The sequence below is a fragment of the Diabrotica virgifera genome, chromosome 10 (genome assembly GCF_917563875.1).
Source record: "Diabrotica virgifera virgifera chromosome 10, PGI_DIABVI_V3a".
NCBI classification, from domain to species: Eukaryota; Metazoa; Arthropoda; class Insecta; order Coleoptera; family Chrysomelidae; genus Diabrotica; species Diabrotica virgifera.
The window spans coordinates 122,838,048-122,850,580 of NC_065452.1; the positions used below are offsets into that span (position 1 = coordinate 122,838,048).

General features: G+C 33.3%; 1 protein-coding gene across 3 annotated transcripts in view; it reads right to left on the minus strand.

The window, feature by feature from the left end:
- The window catches only part of LOC114333534 (very low-density lipoprotein receptor-like), a 368,105-nt gene that overhangs the window by 46,240 nt on the left and 309,332 nt on the right, over window positions 1-12,533 (minus strand). For all 3 annotated transcript variants that reach the window (XM_028283417.2, XM_028283416.2, XM_050663351.1), the window contains 5 exons: window positions 11,689-11,811; window positions 4,874-5,094; window positions 4,391-4,655; window positions 4,057-4,308; window positions 3,016-3,890 (listed from right to left, as the gene is read on the minus strand). In XM_028283417.2, coding sequence (XP_028139218.1) covers window positions 3,016-3,890; window positions 4,057-4,308; window positions 4,391-4,655; window positions 4,874-5,094; window positions 11,689-11,811 — 1,736 coding nt within the window. The remainder of the gene's footprint in view (window positions 1-3,015; window positions 3,891-4,056; window positions 4,309-4,390; window positions 4,656-4,873; window positions 5,095-11,688; window positions 11,812-12,533) is intronic.

A 12,533-nucleotide genomic window follows, 5' to 3' on the forward strand; every position in this document is an offset into this window, starting at 1 on the left:
AACTGGAATTTTTTATATGTTTTCTTTAGAAATTTCGTGAGGTAAGACTGTCAAGATAAAATTTGTTATAAATTTATTTTTAGTATAACAATAATAAATATCAACGTGGAATGAAGTAAACACTTCTGTTGTATGTAGGCATATATGAATTTATTAAAAATCCTTAAAATTTATCCACGAAGGAGTGGAAGTACAAAACGTTTTCGGTCAAACTGACCATCATCAGTGTAAACGTCCAGTGTACAAGTAATTGAAACTAGCCACTTCAATAGGTATAAAAACCTCAAAAATACATTATTGTTACATTCTATAATGAAAAGTGGTCGACATTAAGTCGATGTCTTAAGATTTAAAGATCAAATGTGAATGTTTTTAATCCTTGCTCGAAAATTGCACAAGGTAAGTACTTGTGTACCAACTCTGTTGGTTCGTAACCTCTCACCTGAACACAAGTACTTACCTTGTGCAATTTTCGAGCAAGGATGAAATACATTCACATTTGATCTTTAAATCTTAAGACATCGACTTAATGTCGACCACTTTTCATTATAGAATGTAACAATAATGTATTTTTGAGGTTTTTATACCTATTGAAGTGGCTAGTTTCAATTACTTGTACACTGGACGTTTACACTGATGATGTTCAGTTTGATCGAAAACGTTTTGTACTTCCACTCCTTCGTGGATAAATTTTAAGGATTTTTAATAAATTCATATATGCCTACATACAACAGAAGTGTTTACTTCATTCCACGTTGTTATATTGAAGGTATACACCCAACTACAGGGTTTACTCCCATTTTAAAGTTTTAATAATAAATATGTTGATTTTCACCTTTTTGTAACAAAAAATTTTGTTATTTTGATTTCTGAGTCATACAAAAAACTATAAAACCGTTAAATCTAAAAAAACTCAAAAGGTTACCTCGAAAAACTCATAACCTAATAAAATTTTTTGAATTTTTTGTTTAACATGATCCAATGACCAGTTCTGATGTCCACCACAAAATCCATTTTTTTGGAGGTGTCTCTAAACATTTGCCACCGAAATTCACAAAACTGTGCTTGAAATGTTGATTTCAAACCATTAGTCCAGGAACTGAAGCTTTTCACCTCGAAATTTTTACAGAATGGATCCATTTTCTTGAAAATTTGAGAATAAGTAGTCGATAGTCCAAGGATCAAAACCTATATGATGCCGAAGGGCGTTTTTACCATGGGGGCGCTTGACACCCCATTTTGGGGGGTGGACATTTTTTATTATATTTTGACCGCAAAAGTTGATAAAAACATTCATTATAAGCAAAATATGTTCTATACATTTTTTTGGTAAAATTAATAGTTTTCCATTTATTCGCTATCGAAAGTGTAAGTTTCAGAGTTTCATATAAGAAATCAATGTTTTTCGATATAGGTGCTCATTTACGATTCACTCAATTTGTGCCGTAGAAAAATTTTTTTAAACCCTGTTGGGAATTTATTAATCTACAATTTCATATTTAAACATTTTTTCGTATCTCTGATGCTAATCTTTCTATTATGAAGAAAATGGCATTTTTTACCAAACTACAAAAATTCGTTATTCGCTTTTAACTCCAGTTTTTTAAAAATTAATCATTATAAGCCAGTCAAACTTCTAGAATCTATTAATAATGCATAAATAAAGAAGAATGAATAGGGCTAATGACTAAAAACACCGCCAACGTACATTATTATGCTTCCAATTGGATTTCTTTTTTTTTTCAAAAAAATATATTGATTTTTTAACCGTAACTTTTTTATTTTTTATGTTTGGTGAGAAAGTTTGGTGACAAAGAATTTTATAGGTTTTTATGAGATCTATAAGGCTATTAATATTAAATCGTTTTAAAACCCTCAGTCTCAAAAAGAGATGACTTTGAAAGGGTTGGTAAAGGTGGTTTTTGCATGTTATTACAAGTTTTAATTGTCAATAGCTCACTCAATTTTTGCCGTAGAAAAATTTTTGCAAACCAAGTTCTTGGGTATCCAATAGGCTACAATTTCATATTTAAAAATTTTTTCGTATCTCTGATGCTAATCTTTCTATTCTGAAGAAAAAGGCATTTCTTACCAAACTATAAAAATTAGTTATTCGCTTTTAACTCATTTTTTTTTTAAACTAATCATTTTAAGCCGATCAAACTTCTAGAACCTATTAATAATACATAAATAAAGAAGACCAAATAAGGTCAATGACTAATTTTATTTAGGGTGGTGATTAGGGGGTTGTTTCCGATGACTTTTTTACTGAAAAAAATAGGGACTGACATTCTTTTCATTATGAGTCACTTAATTTTTGAGCTAGAGACTTTTTTTATTGCTGGGGATAGATATTTTTAAATACTTTAAATTAGTTTGAACAAGTTATTCTCGAAAAATGCATAGTTTTCTCGTCGTTTGACTATGAATCTACAATATTTAGCATTTGACGAAGAAGAGCTAACATATAAAAAAGTATAGCTCTATTACTATTGGTTTTAAAGAAAATTTAAGAAATCCGGATTTGTTCATTTTTTCAAAAGGTACATTTTCGTTAAGCAAAGTTGTTTTGATAAAACAAAAAGTTTTTGAGTTATTAGCAGAAAACTGATTAAAAACATTGATTTTTTAGATATAAAGCTAACACTTTCGATAGCGAATAAATCGAAAAGTATTAATTTTATCAAAAAAATGTATAGAACGTTTTTTGCTTAGAATAAATGTTTTTACCAACTTTAGCGATCAAAATATAATAAAAAATTTCCACCCCCGAGATGGGGTGGCAACCACCCCCATGGTAAAAGCGCCTTTCGGCATCATATAGATTTTGATCCTTGGACTATCCACTACGTATTTTCAAATTTTCAAGCAAATCGATCCATTCTGTAAAACTTGCGAGGTTTTGTCCTATTGTAAGCTTCATTACTTGGACTTACCCCCCTCCATACGAACAATCAATTAGTCCATATAAATAGATCCGTAAAAATAACTTGACATATATAAAACTATATTTACCATTTCTGTAGCTGTAACAGGCTGAACATCTTTACCAGTGAATTTGTTAGCTTTGAAAACAGCCGCTTTATCCCAATCAGTCCAATAAACCCAGTCCTCGAACGATGTTATAGAAAACGGGTGCTTCAATGCATCAGTCGAAAAGAGAATAAGTCTTCTATTTCGCCCGTTGTAATCGCAAGAGGAGATAGAATTCAGCTTGGCATCTACCCAATACACTTTCCGTTTCACTAAATCAAGTGTTAAGCCATTTGGCCATTTGACGTCGAAACTTACAATAGTTTGTCTATGAGAACCATCCATACCAGCGCGTTCTATTTTAGGAACAGTGCCCCAATCCGTCCAGAAGATCCAGCCTTCCATGGGGTTTAACGCTATAGCTCGTGGCTCTTCGAGTCCATCTTTTATTAAAGTTTTTCTCATCTTGCCATCAAAATTAGCAAGCTCTATGGTATTTTTACCGGAATCTGTCCAGTAGATATGATTGTAGATCCAGTCCACAGCCAATCCATCAGATGTTGTTATGTCGTTGGTTATTACAGTTGTTTTTTCGTTGCCTTCATCTATAGGAGCCTTGTATATCTTCTTATCTGTAATGTCACTCCAAAATATCATTCCTGTTCTAAATACAAAATCTAAAGCAGTTGCTGAGTTAGTTTCATTCACTATACTGGTCATCTCATGATGATCTAGAGAGATCTTACGAATATCCCTTCTTCGGGCAAACAGAAGAGACGCGTGACCTTCTATTGCTTTGCATTTCGTTAAGTCTCTTGGATCCCTCATGTAACCACTCTCACATTCACACTTAAATCCACCCTTATCGTTTATACACAACTGGGAGCAGGTACCTGGTATCTCACATTCATTAATATCTGAAATATAAAATGGAACAATAAGCACTAAGGTGAAAACTAGACCAAACTAACGCATTTAGTCTGGGAGCAAGGTGGGTTGAGTATCATACTCAACCCCCCACAGGAAAGTGCATACTCAACCCCCCTGGCTCCGAAATTAGTAGTAAATAACCAAGCGACTAACCTTTGCACGTTTTGTTATCTACAAGTTTATATCCAACTTCACAATCACAGTAAAACGATGCTGGGGTGTCGACACATTTTTGATAGCAGCCTCCGTTATCTATATTGCACTCGTTGACACCACATCGGTCTTTTGGTTCATCTTCCCAGTCAGGACAATCCTGGCGGCCATCACAAACTTGAGAAAATCGAATGCACTGGCCTCCACCACAGTCGAAGTGAGTCTTTGGATCACATTTTGGAGCTGGTAAATCTAAAGAGAAACCAAATCAATGACAGTCTTTGTTGACAGAAAAGCATTTTTGAGCAGTGGAAATGCTTGAAGAGATTCTTACCACAATTTTCTTCGTCGCTGCCATCTGGACAATTTTTGTTTCCATCACAGTGAAGATGTCCGAAGATACACGACCTGTCTCTGCATTTAAATTGGTCTACCCTACACGTGACATTTGAGCACTGATCCGGAGCTTCATCGGAACCATCCGGGCAATCTTTGGTACCATCACACAACCAGTCTTTGTGAATGCATGTGAACTTATCTTGACATTCAGCCTCTTCCGGCAGGCAGAACGATATTTTACTAGATTGTTTAGGGCATCCCTGAATAAGGAATTTGATTACAGTAAACGTTTAGATGAAAATACACATTAATTTAATGGTTCCATAGTATCTCGTAACGCGACAGTTACAACAGTAATAAAATTTAGTTTCCACGTTAACAAAAATAAACTGTCGCCGTTATGAATTGTCTGTTATCATTTGTGGGGTTACGAACTGTCGGGTTACGAGATGTCTTGTCACGACATTTAATGGCTTACCAATTCATCTTTTCCGTCAGGACAGTCGTACTCTCCATCGCATCTCCATTTCGCGGCTATACAGTATTTTTGTGAGCATTGGAATTCAGAAGCACAAGTTATATTTGGACAATTCATTTCGTCTGAATTGTCACCACAATCATTGTCTAAATCACAAACCCATCGTTTTTGTATACATTTACCATTTTTGCAAGTGAACTCATCTGATCGGCAAGTTTCATCTGAAATACACAGATTAGGAATGGTCAGGATTGTACCAGCAAGAAGAAGAATTAATATGCGTGTTTAAAAAAGTCTTATCTTTATACTGTAACGGAAAAGTTAATTTCGACCGACCTAAAATAACGGTTGCAACTCGACAGACTGATACGCGGCTTAGAATATAAAATAAACAGGATAGAGTCTGTCATATATCAACAACACCTTAAATTTCTAGCGGAATCGGCCATCTTGAACGTCTGTGAATGACTCATAAGTTTTTGTCAACGAGGTAGAAGGTGTTTGTGTATTGGATCAGCTGTATGCATAGGCGTACCATCTGGTAAAGCTCCTGTATATGCAATCAATTAACTGAAGTTATTAGTATAATAAAATGTTATTTAACTGACTTCTCAACAAAATATTATATTAATACGTATTTTCTCTTGATCTATAGCTGTTTGTTTAACATCAAAGATGTAATAAAATCGTTAAGAATTTCTTTTCTTCCCTCTTTCAAAGGTACGTCACTGGAGATATAAAGCAAATCTGACAGCTGATCGCTATTTGCAACCTCCTTCCTGGCTAGAAGTCATTTCGCATTGTACTTCTTCCTGGTTTATTTTATATTCTAAGATACGCAGAGCCTAGACTCTAGAGAATTCTCTCGAACAGCGTCCAGAGGCGAGGGATGAATAGAAGCGATGAATAGAGATGGGCGTACCATTCTAGATGATTCTGGAATAACATATTTATCTATACAGGGTGTCCAGAAACTCTACCGACAAACGAAGACAGGAGATTCCTCAGATAATTTTAAGACAATTTAACCCAATTCACCTAGTCCGAAAATGCTTCTTAAGGGAGCTAGAGCTCTTTGAAGATGGCGTCATGAAATTAGTTTTTCTTAAATACCTCCAGAACGCTTCTATTTAGAAAAACGAAAATTGGTATGCATATTTACTTTTCAGAGATGAATCTATTCCATCCATTGCAAATTTCTAATACCGGTCATAGGCGTCCCTTTTGGGTAGAGCAACAGGTATTTTATCGCATAACTTTTTGTCCTTAACTTTTATGCATTTTTGACACCGGATTATTAAATTGTGAGGTATTCTAGTAATAAAAGGTCCTCTTGCTTTAAGTCGGTAGGACACACCGTTTTCTAGAAAAATCGATTTGAAAGTTTTTCGTTTTTGGAATTTGAAAAAAAAATTGAAAGAACTTTTCAACAAAAAACGAAGTATTTTACCAACATAAAGTAAGAGTAACTTTTAGTACTCGAATACCTCGTAATTTAATAATCTAGTGTCAAAAATGCTCAAAAATTCCAGACAAAAGAGTTTAACGCTATAAAATAACTGTTGATCTACCCAAAACGGACGCCTATGACCAGTACTAGAAATTCGCAATTAATGAAATCGATTTATCTCTGGCATATAAATAACTGCACCAGTTTTCGTCTTTCTAAACAGTTTTTTTTAAATTTTTTTTTAATTCAAAAAGTGAAAAATTTTAAAACTGATTTTTCTAGAAAACGGTGTGTCCTGCCGATTTAAAACAAGAGTAGAATACTTCACAATTTAATAATCCAGTGTCACAGATGAATAAAAGTTATAGATAAAAAAGTTATGCGATAAAATAACCGTTGCCCTACCCAAAACGGACGCCTATGATCGGTAATAGAAATTTGCAATGGATGGATTAGATTTATATCTTGAAGATAAATACGCGTACCAATTTTTGTTTTTCTAAATAAAAGCGTTCTGGAGGTATTTAAGACAAACTAATTACAAGACGCCATCTTCAAAGAGCTCTAGCTCCCTTAGTAGGAAGCATTTTCGGAATAAGTGAATTGGGTTAAATTATCTTAAAATTATCTGAAGAATCTCCTGTCTTCGTTTGTCGGTAGAGTTTCTGGACACCCTGTATAAAGACCGATGTCGTTAATATAGAGTTAGTTAATAAGATAATTCCGAATTGAAAACTTCTAAATAAATACTTTTATATAAATTCGAACCGCTAGTTTTATTTAAAGAACGTTACAATACTATCGATGAAAATGAAGCCTTATCTTTAAACTTTATACTATATAGATCAGGCAACTTCAAAGCGCTATATCCAACACCTGAAAAATACGTAACCTTCGTACAAATGATGCAGAGGGAGTCTAAACAGCACATACCAAGAGAGTGCACGAAACAATTATTACCAGGTATATCAGATGTCTCCAAATGCACATTAAACAGATTTGAAACATAAATTCAACAAAGACCCATTTAGCGAGGAAACAATAAACTGTGACACCTCCCTTATGACAGCACCGAGCGAAGTTCTACAGAAGAAATGGATAGAAACTTTAGAGCGTATGGACATGTTTTCTTCGAACGTTATTTCTAACCAGATCATCAACTACTTCCTTTAACGACAACCGTAACATCACACGCAAAACAGCTCGCCAAGAACCGAAAAATGGGTATTTTGACACACCTTTCACCAGAAAAGAACTGAATAAAGAACTAAATTAACTCAAAAATGGGAAAACTGCAAGAGTCGATGATATATGAGTGGAGCAAGTTAAACATTTTGGAACTGTGACAAAAAGCTGGATACTATGCTTGTTCAATAACTGCCGAACGACATTCCAAAAACCAAAACTGTGGAGGAAAGCAAAAGTCATAGCTATAGTAAAACCTGGGAAAGACCCAGAAACGCAAAAGGGTTACCGCCCTATATCGCTTGTCTGCCATATATATATATATATATATATATATATATATATATATATATATATATATATATATATATATATATCCTGTTTAGCTATATCATACTGATGACGACTAATAAGTCAGAAACACGTGTCTATGATTGCATTCCATCTTGTGCATATTTTGTTTTTATATATATATATATATATATATATATATATAAACTGTATGAAACTTATCCTGCACAGTATAGAGACACCGGTTGACTCCAAAATTATACCACAGCAAGCGGGTTTCAGACCTGGGAGGACCTTCACCAGTCAAGTTCTAGCTCTTACGGAATACACCGAGAACGGATTTGAAGAAAAAAAGATAACTAGCACCGCATAACGACACCGTCAACCACAGAAACCTGCTGTAGAAAGTCTACGCCATTTTTAAGGACTACCAACTCATCAAAATAGTGGAAATACTACTGCAAAATAGTCGATTCTACGCGAGTCTTGAGGAGAAAAAGTCGCTGGCAAGCCCAAACAAACGGCTGGGCTCAGGGTAGCGTACTAGCAACTATACTTTTCTACCTATACACCAATGATCAACCAACACCAACTTTTACTAGAAACTTCTAATACGCAGACGACTTGGCGTCACAGCCCAAGGTTCGAGCTTTGAAGAGGTCGAACAAAAATTGGAAAAGCAAATCCAACCAAAACTCAGGTCTTTTGTGTTGATTATGCTGCTGTTGTCTTCAAATATTAGACTCTTATTACATTGTTTATATTAAGTGTTACTTCACACGAGTCACACGTTCGGTTGAGACATTTGAAGGTTTTATTAATTTGACTCATATATCTTTCTTATTTTCAATAGTTTTAATAAATGTAAATCAATTGATAGTCAAGTTACCTGATATTTCATACAATATCAAGATTGCCATATTAAATATCATTAACATGGTTTCATATTATAACTAATAAATAAATAAACAAATAAATACGATATCAAATTAGCCACGATATATTATGTCTTCTAACCATTTAAGCATAGCCGATTCGCACATTTCATTACATTATCCATCACATGGTATATATAGGTACTATGCTCGCTATTGGAGTACAATAAATAAAAAACATATTTGCCAACAAATTTAAATGTATCAGCTCCTGTCTAAAAATAAGAGCAACATAACAGAAGACATAAACACAGGAATCCGTCAAGGCGATTCACTGAGCCCTTTCATATTTAATTTAATAATAAAAAAACCTTAACAGAACAGCTGGATTTAAGATGGGTAACACATTCTTTAGAGTCGTTTGCTACGCTGACGATGCTGTCCTTATCGCCGATTCTGAAGACAGTCTCCAAAGGCTACTGTATGCATTTAATACTAAAGCTAAAGAACTAAATATGCTCATTAACACCGAGAAGACTAAGTGCCTAATAATTTCCAAAGAACCGATAAGATGCAAATTGGAAATTGACTTCAAAACTGTGGAACAGCAGAATCACTTCAAATATCTTGGAGCGGAAATAACAAACTATGGAAATCTCTCAAACGAGGTCAGAGAATGAACAATGAAAGCAGCTAGAATTTCGGGATGCCTGAAATAAATCGTATGGAAATGGAAGAACAAAAATATCTAAATACTGAAAGCAAAGTCAAAATATATAAAACAACAATAATAACTATTATAACATATGCGGCAGAAACAAGACCAGACACAAATGGAATGTTACAAATGATGAGAACAGTTGAAATGAGAACACTAATAGACCAGGGCGCATCTGTAAAAATATTAGTACATTTGGACGTTGAAAGGTAACTCAAATTTTTTTGCAGAAATTGCTTGAAAATAACTCAAATAATAATATTTGAGTTATCCTCCCTCTCAAAAAGGTCCGGAACATTGTTTAAATAATCAAAATGTCAAAAAATGAAGGAAAAATTGGATTTTTTCTTCGTTTTTTGATTATAACTTTAAAAGTATCCATTTACGAGAAAAGTTGTACTGACATAAAAGTTGTGTAATTAAATTTCCTACAATATATAGAATTGGTTAAAAATTTAAAAAATAGTCACCCTTGTTGAGAAATAGCAATAATTGCGAAAAACCATACAAAAACAAGTATTCGCATTTTACGTCTTTCAACCATTTATGCTACACTTAAGACCTTCATATTTCACCCAGAAAAACTTTATGATACAGTAAAACAGTACTGTAAATTTCATTAAGATCGGTTTATTAGATTTTGCAATCCAGCTTTCGCAAAAAAATTCATTTTATTTTAAATTCTGCAGGACTGAAAATAAAGCAGATAGCAAGTTGAATTTTTTTTGCTTATAAAAGTGTACTGTACCTTTCATTTGCAATTTGCAAAATTAAAATCGATTAACTACCACGGCGTCAGGAATTTTTTTAAATAAACATTAATTATTGGTGCTACGCGCAGGACAGCGGATAGTTCGCTCTGATTGGGCATTCCAATGACCTTTGATAATGATTGATACATTCTAATTTTTATTACATTTCGATATAAATAAATAAATTTCTTTATTGCAAAATAAAAACACATACTCTATCTTTTGAAATAACACTTTTTTAGCAAAAACTTTCTTTGTTCATATATTTTAACTTAGAGAATAAAAGTTTATTATTTTTAAACATATGCAATTGTTTAAACAATATTTCACAAACAATAATAAAATTAGTTTGATTTTTGTGGAATTAAAATATTAAAATACAACAAAATATAGAGTAGAAAATAATATATTAGATAAAGATTGGAAGAAATTTTGGTGGAAATCAACTTGTGTGAATCGAACACCGCTGTCCTGCGCGTAGCACCAAAAATTAATGTTTATTTAAAAAATTTCCCGACGCCGTGGTAATTAATCGATTTTAATTTTGCAAATTACAAATGAAATGTACAGTATTCTTCTATAAGCAAAAAAAATTAAACTTGCTATCGGCTTTATTTTCAGTCCTGCAACATCAAAAAAAATGAATTTTTTTGCGAAAGCTGGATTGCAAAATTTATTTTGCAAAATCTATTAAACCGAGCTTAATGAAATTTGCAGTGTTGTTTTACTATATCATAAAGTTTTTCTGGGTAAAACATGAAGGTCCCAAGTGTAGCGTAAATGGTTGAAAAACGTAAAATGCGAATACTTGTTTTTGTATGGTTTTTTTCGCAATTATTGCTATTTTGCAACAAAGGTGACTATTTTTTAAATTATTAACCAATTCTGTATTGTAGGAAATTTAATTACGCAACTTTTATGTCAGCACAACTTTTTTCAGAAATGAATGGTTTTAAAGTTATAATCAAAAAACCAATAAAAAAATCGAATTTTTCCTTCATATTTTGACATTTAGATTATTTAAACAATGTTCCGGACCATTTTGAGTGGGAGGATAACTCAAATATTATTATTTGAGTTATTTTCAAGCAATTTCTGCAAAAAAAAATTTGAGTCACCTCTCAACGTCCATCTCAAAACAGATGCGCCCTGGACTATAAGAAGTATACAGGGCAAAACTCTACGTGACAGAATAAGAAGTGAAGACATCAGACAAAACTGTGGAATACAGGACATAGTAAGGTGGGTCAGACAGAGACGAAGATACTGGAACAAACATATAAAGATAATGGAGTACAGCAGACTCGTTAAAAGGGCAAAATCGAATAACCCAGTAGGTAAAAGACCAGCTGGACCACCAAAACGATGGCGAGAATTCTGGACCTCATCTTCTGGGGAAGATTTGATGGCAATAAACAGGCTGTAGCCTACTAGCATGATCGATCATGCTAAAAAGAAGAAAAAGAAGCTCCCGTTAAATAGTTTCGCAATTATTTTGAAGCATATGACACGAGTTTTTTGTTATTACAATTAAATATACTTACTACAAGACTTTTCGTCGCTTCCATCGGAACAATCTGGATTATCATCACACATCCAGGTTAAAGGAACACATTCACCAGGAACAGATCTACATGTAAATTCGTCTAAGTTGCATACTTTTTTTTCTGAAATTAAAATTTGTATTTTAGATTAATAACTCTATGACATTTTAAGAATCTGTAACACTCATAAATACTATAATTAAGCTAAAGACATTTCACCTAAGATAGGACATTTGGCTTATGCTCGATGTGCTTTCGTAGATTCCATTCATTTGACGTCGAGATTCTTCTCCAAGAAGATGACACTGGAATTCTTTCTATTCATGTATTGGAAAGTTACATTTTGGCCATAAATGCAAGACACGATGACCAAGACAGACATCCCAGGTCTGCCTTGGTCATCCTCTTTTTTGTTTTTTAATATTTTTGCTTCTCATACTCTTCTCAATGGTATATGGTATCTTTCATCCGGTGTAAATGACCCCACCGACTTAGCTGGTTCCGTTCTAATATGGATTGTATTTGCAGTTGGTTCCTTATGTCTGTATTCCTTATTCTAGCCTTTTAGTAACATCTTCAACTCTTCTTAAAAACCTCATCTATATAGGCCTGTATATTGCTCTTTTGTCTATAAACTGCTTTGAAACTTTCATTTTTGTATTCCGTGATATTTCTTTTCTGCAGTGTTTTCTTTAATCTGCTATTGATTTCTGCTTCTAGAGATTCTGTTTCTTCTATGATTATTCCTAAGTATGTAAAAGTTTTAACTTTTCCTATTTTTTTCCTTTAATTTCTAAGTAAAGTTCCCTTGTTTCTTCTATCTGCATAAATTTTCTTTTGTTAAT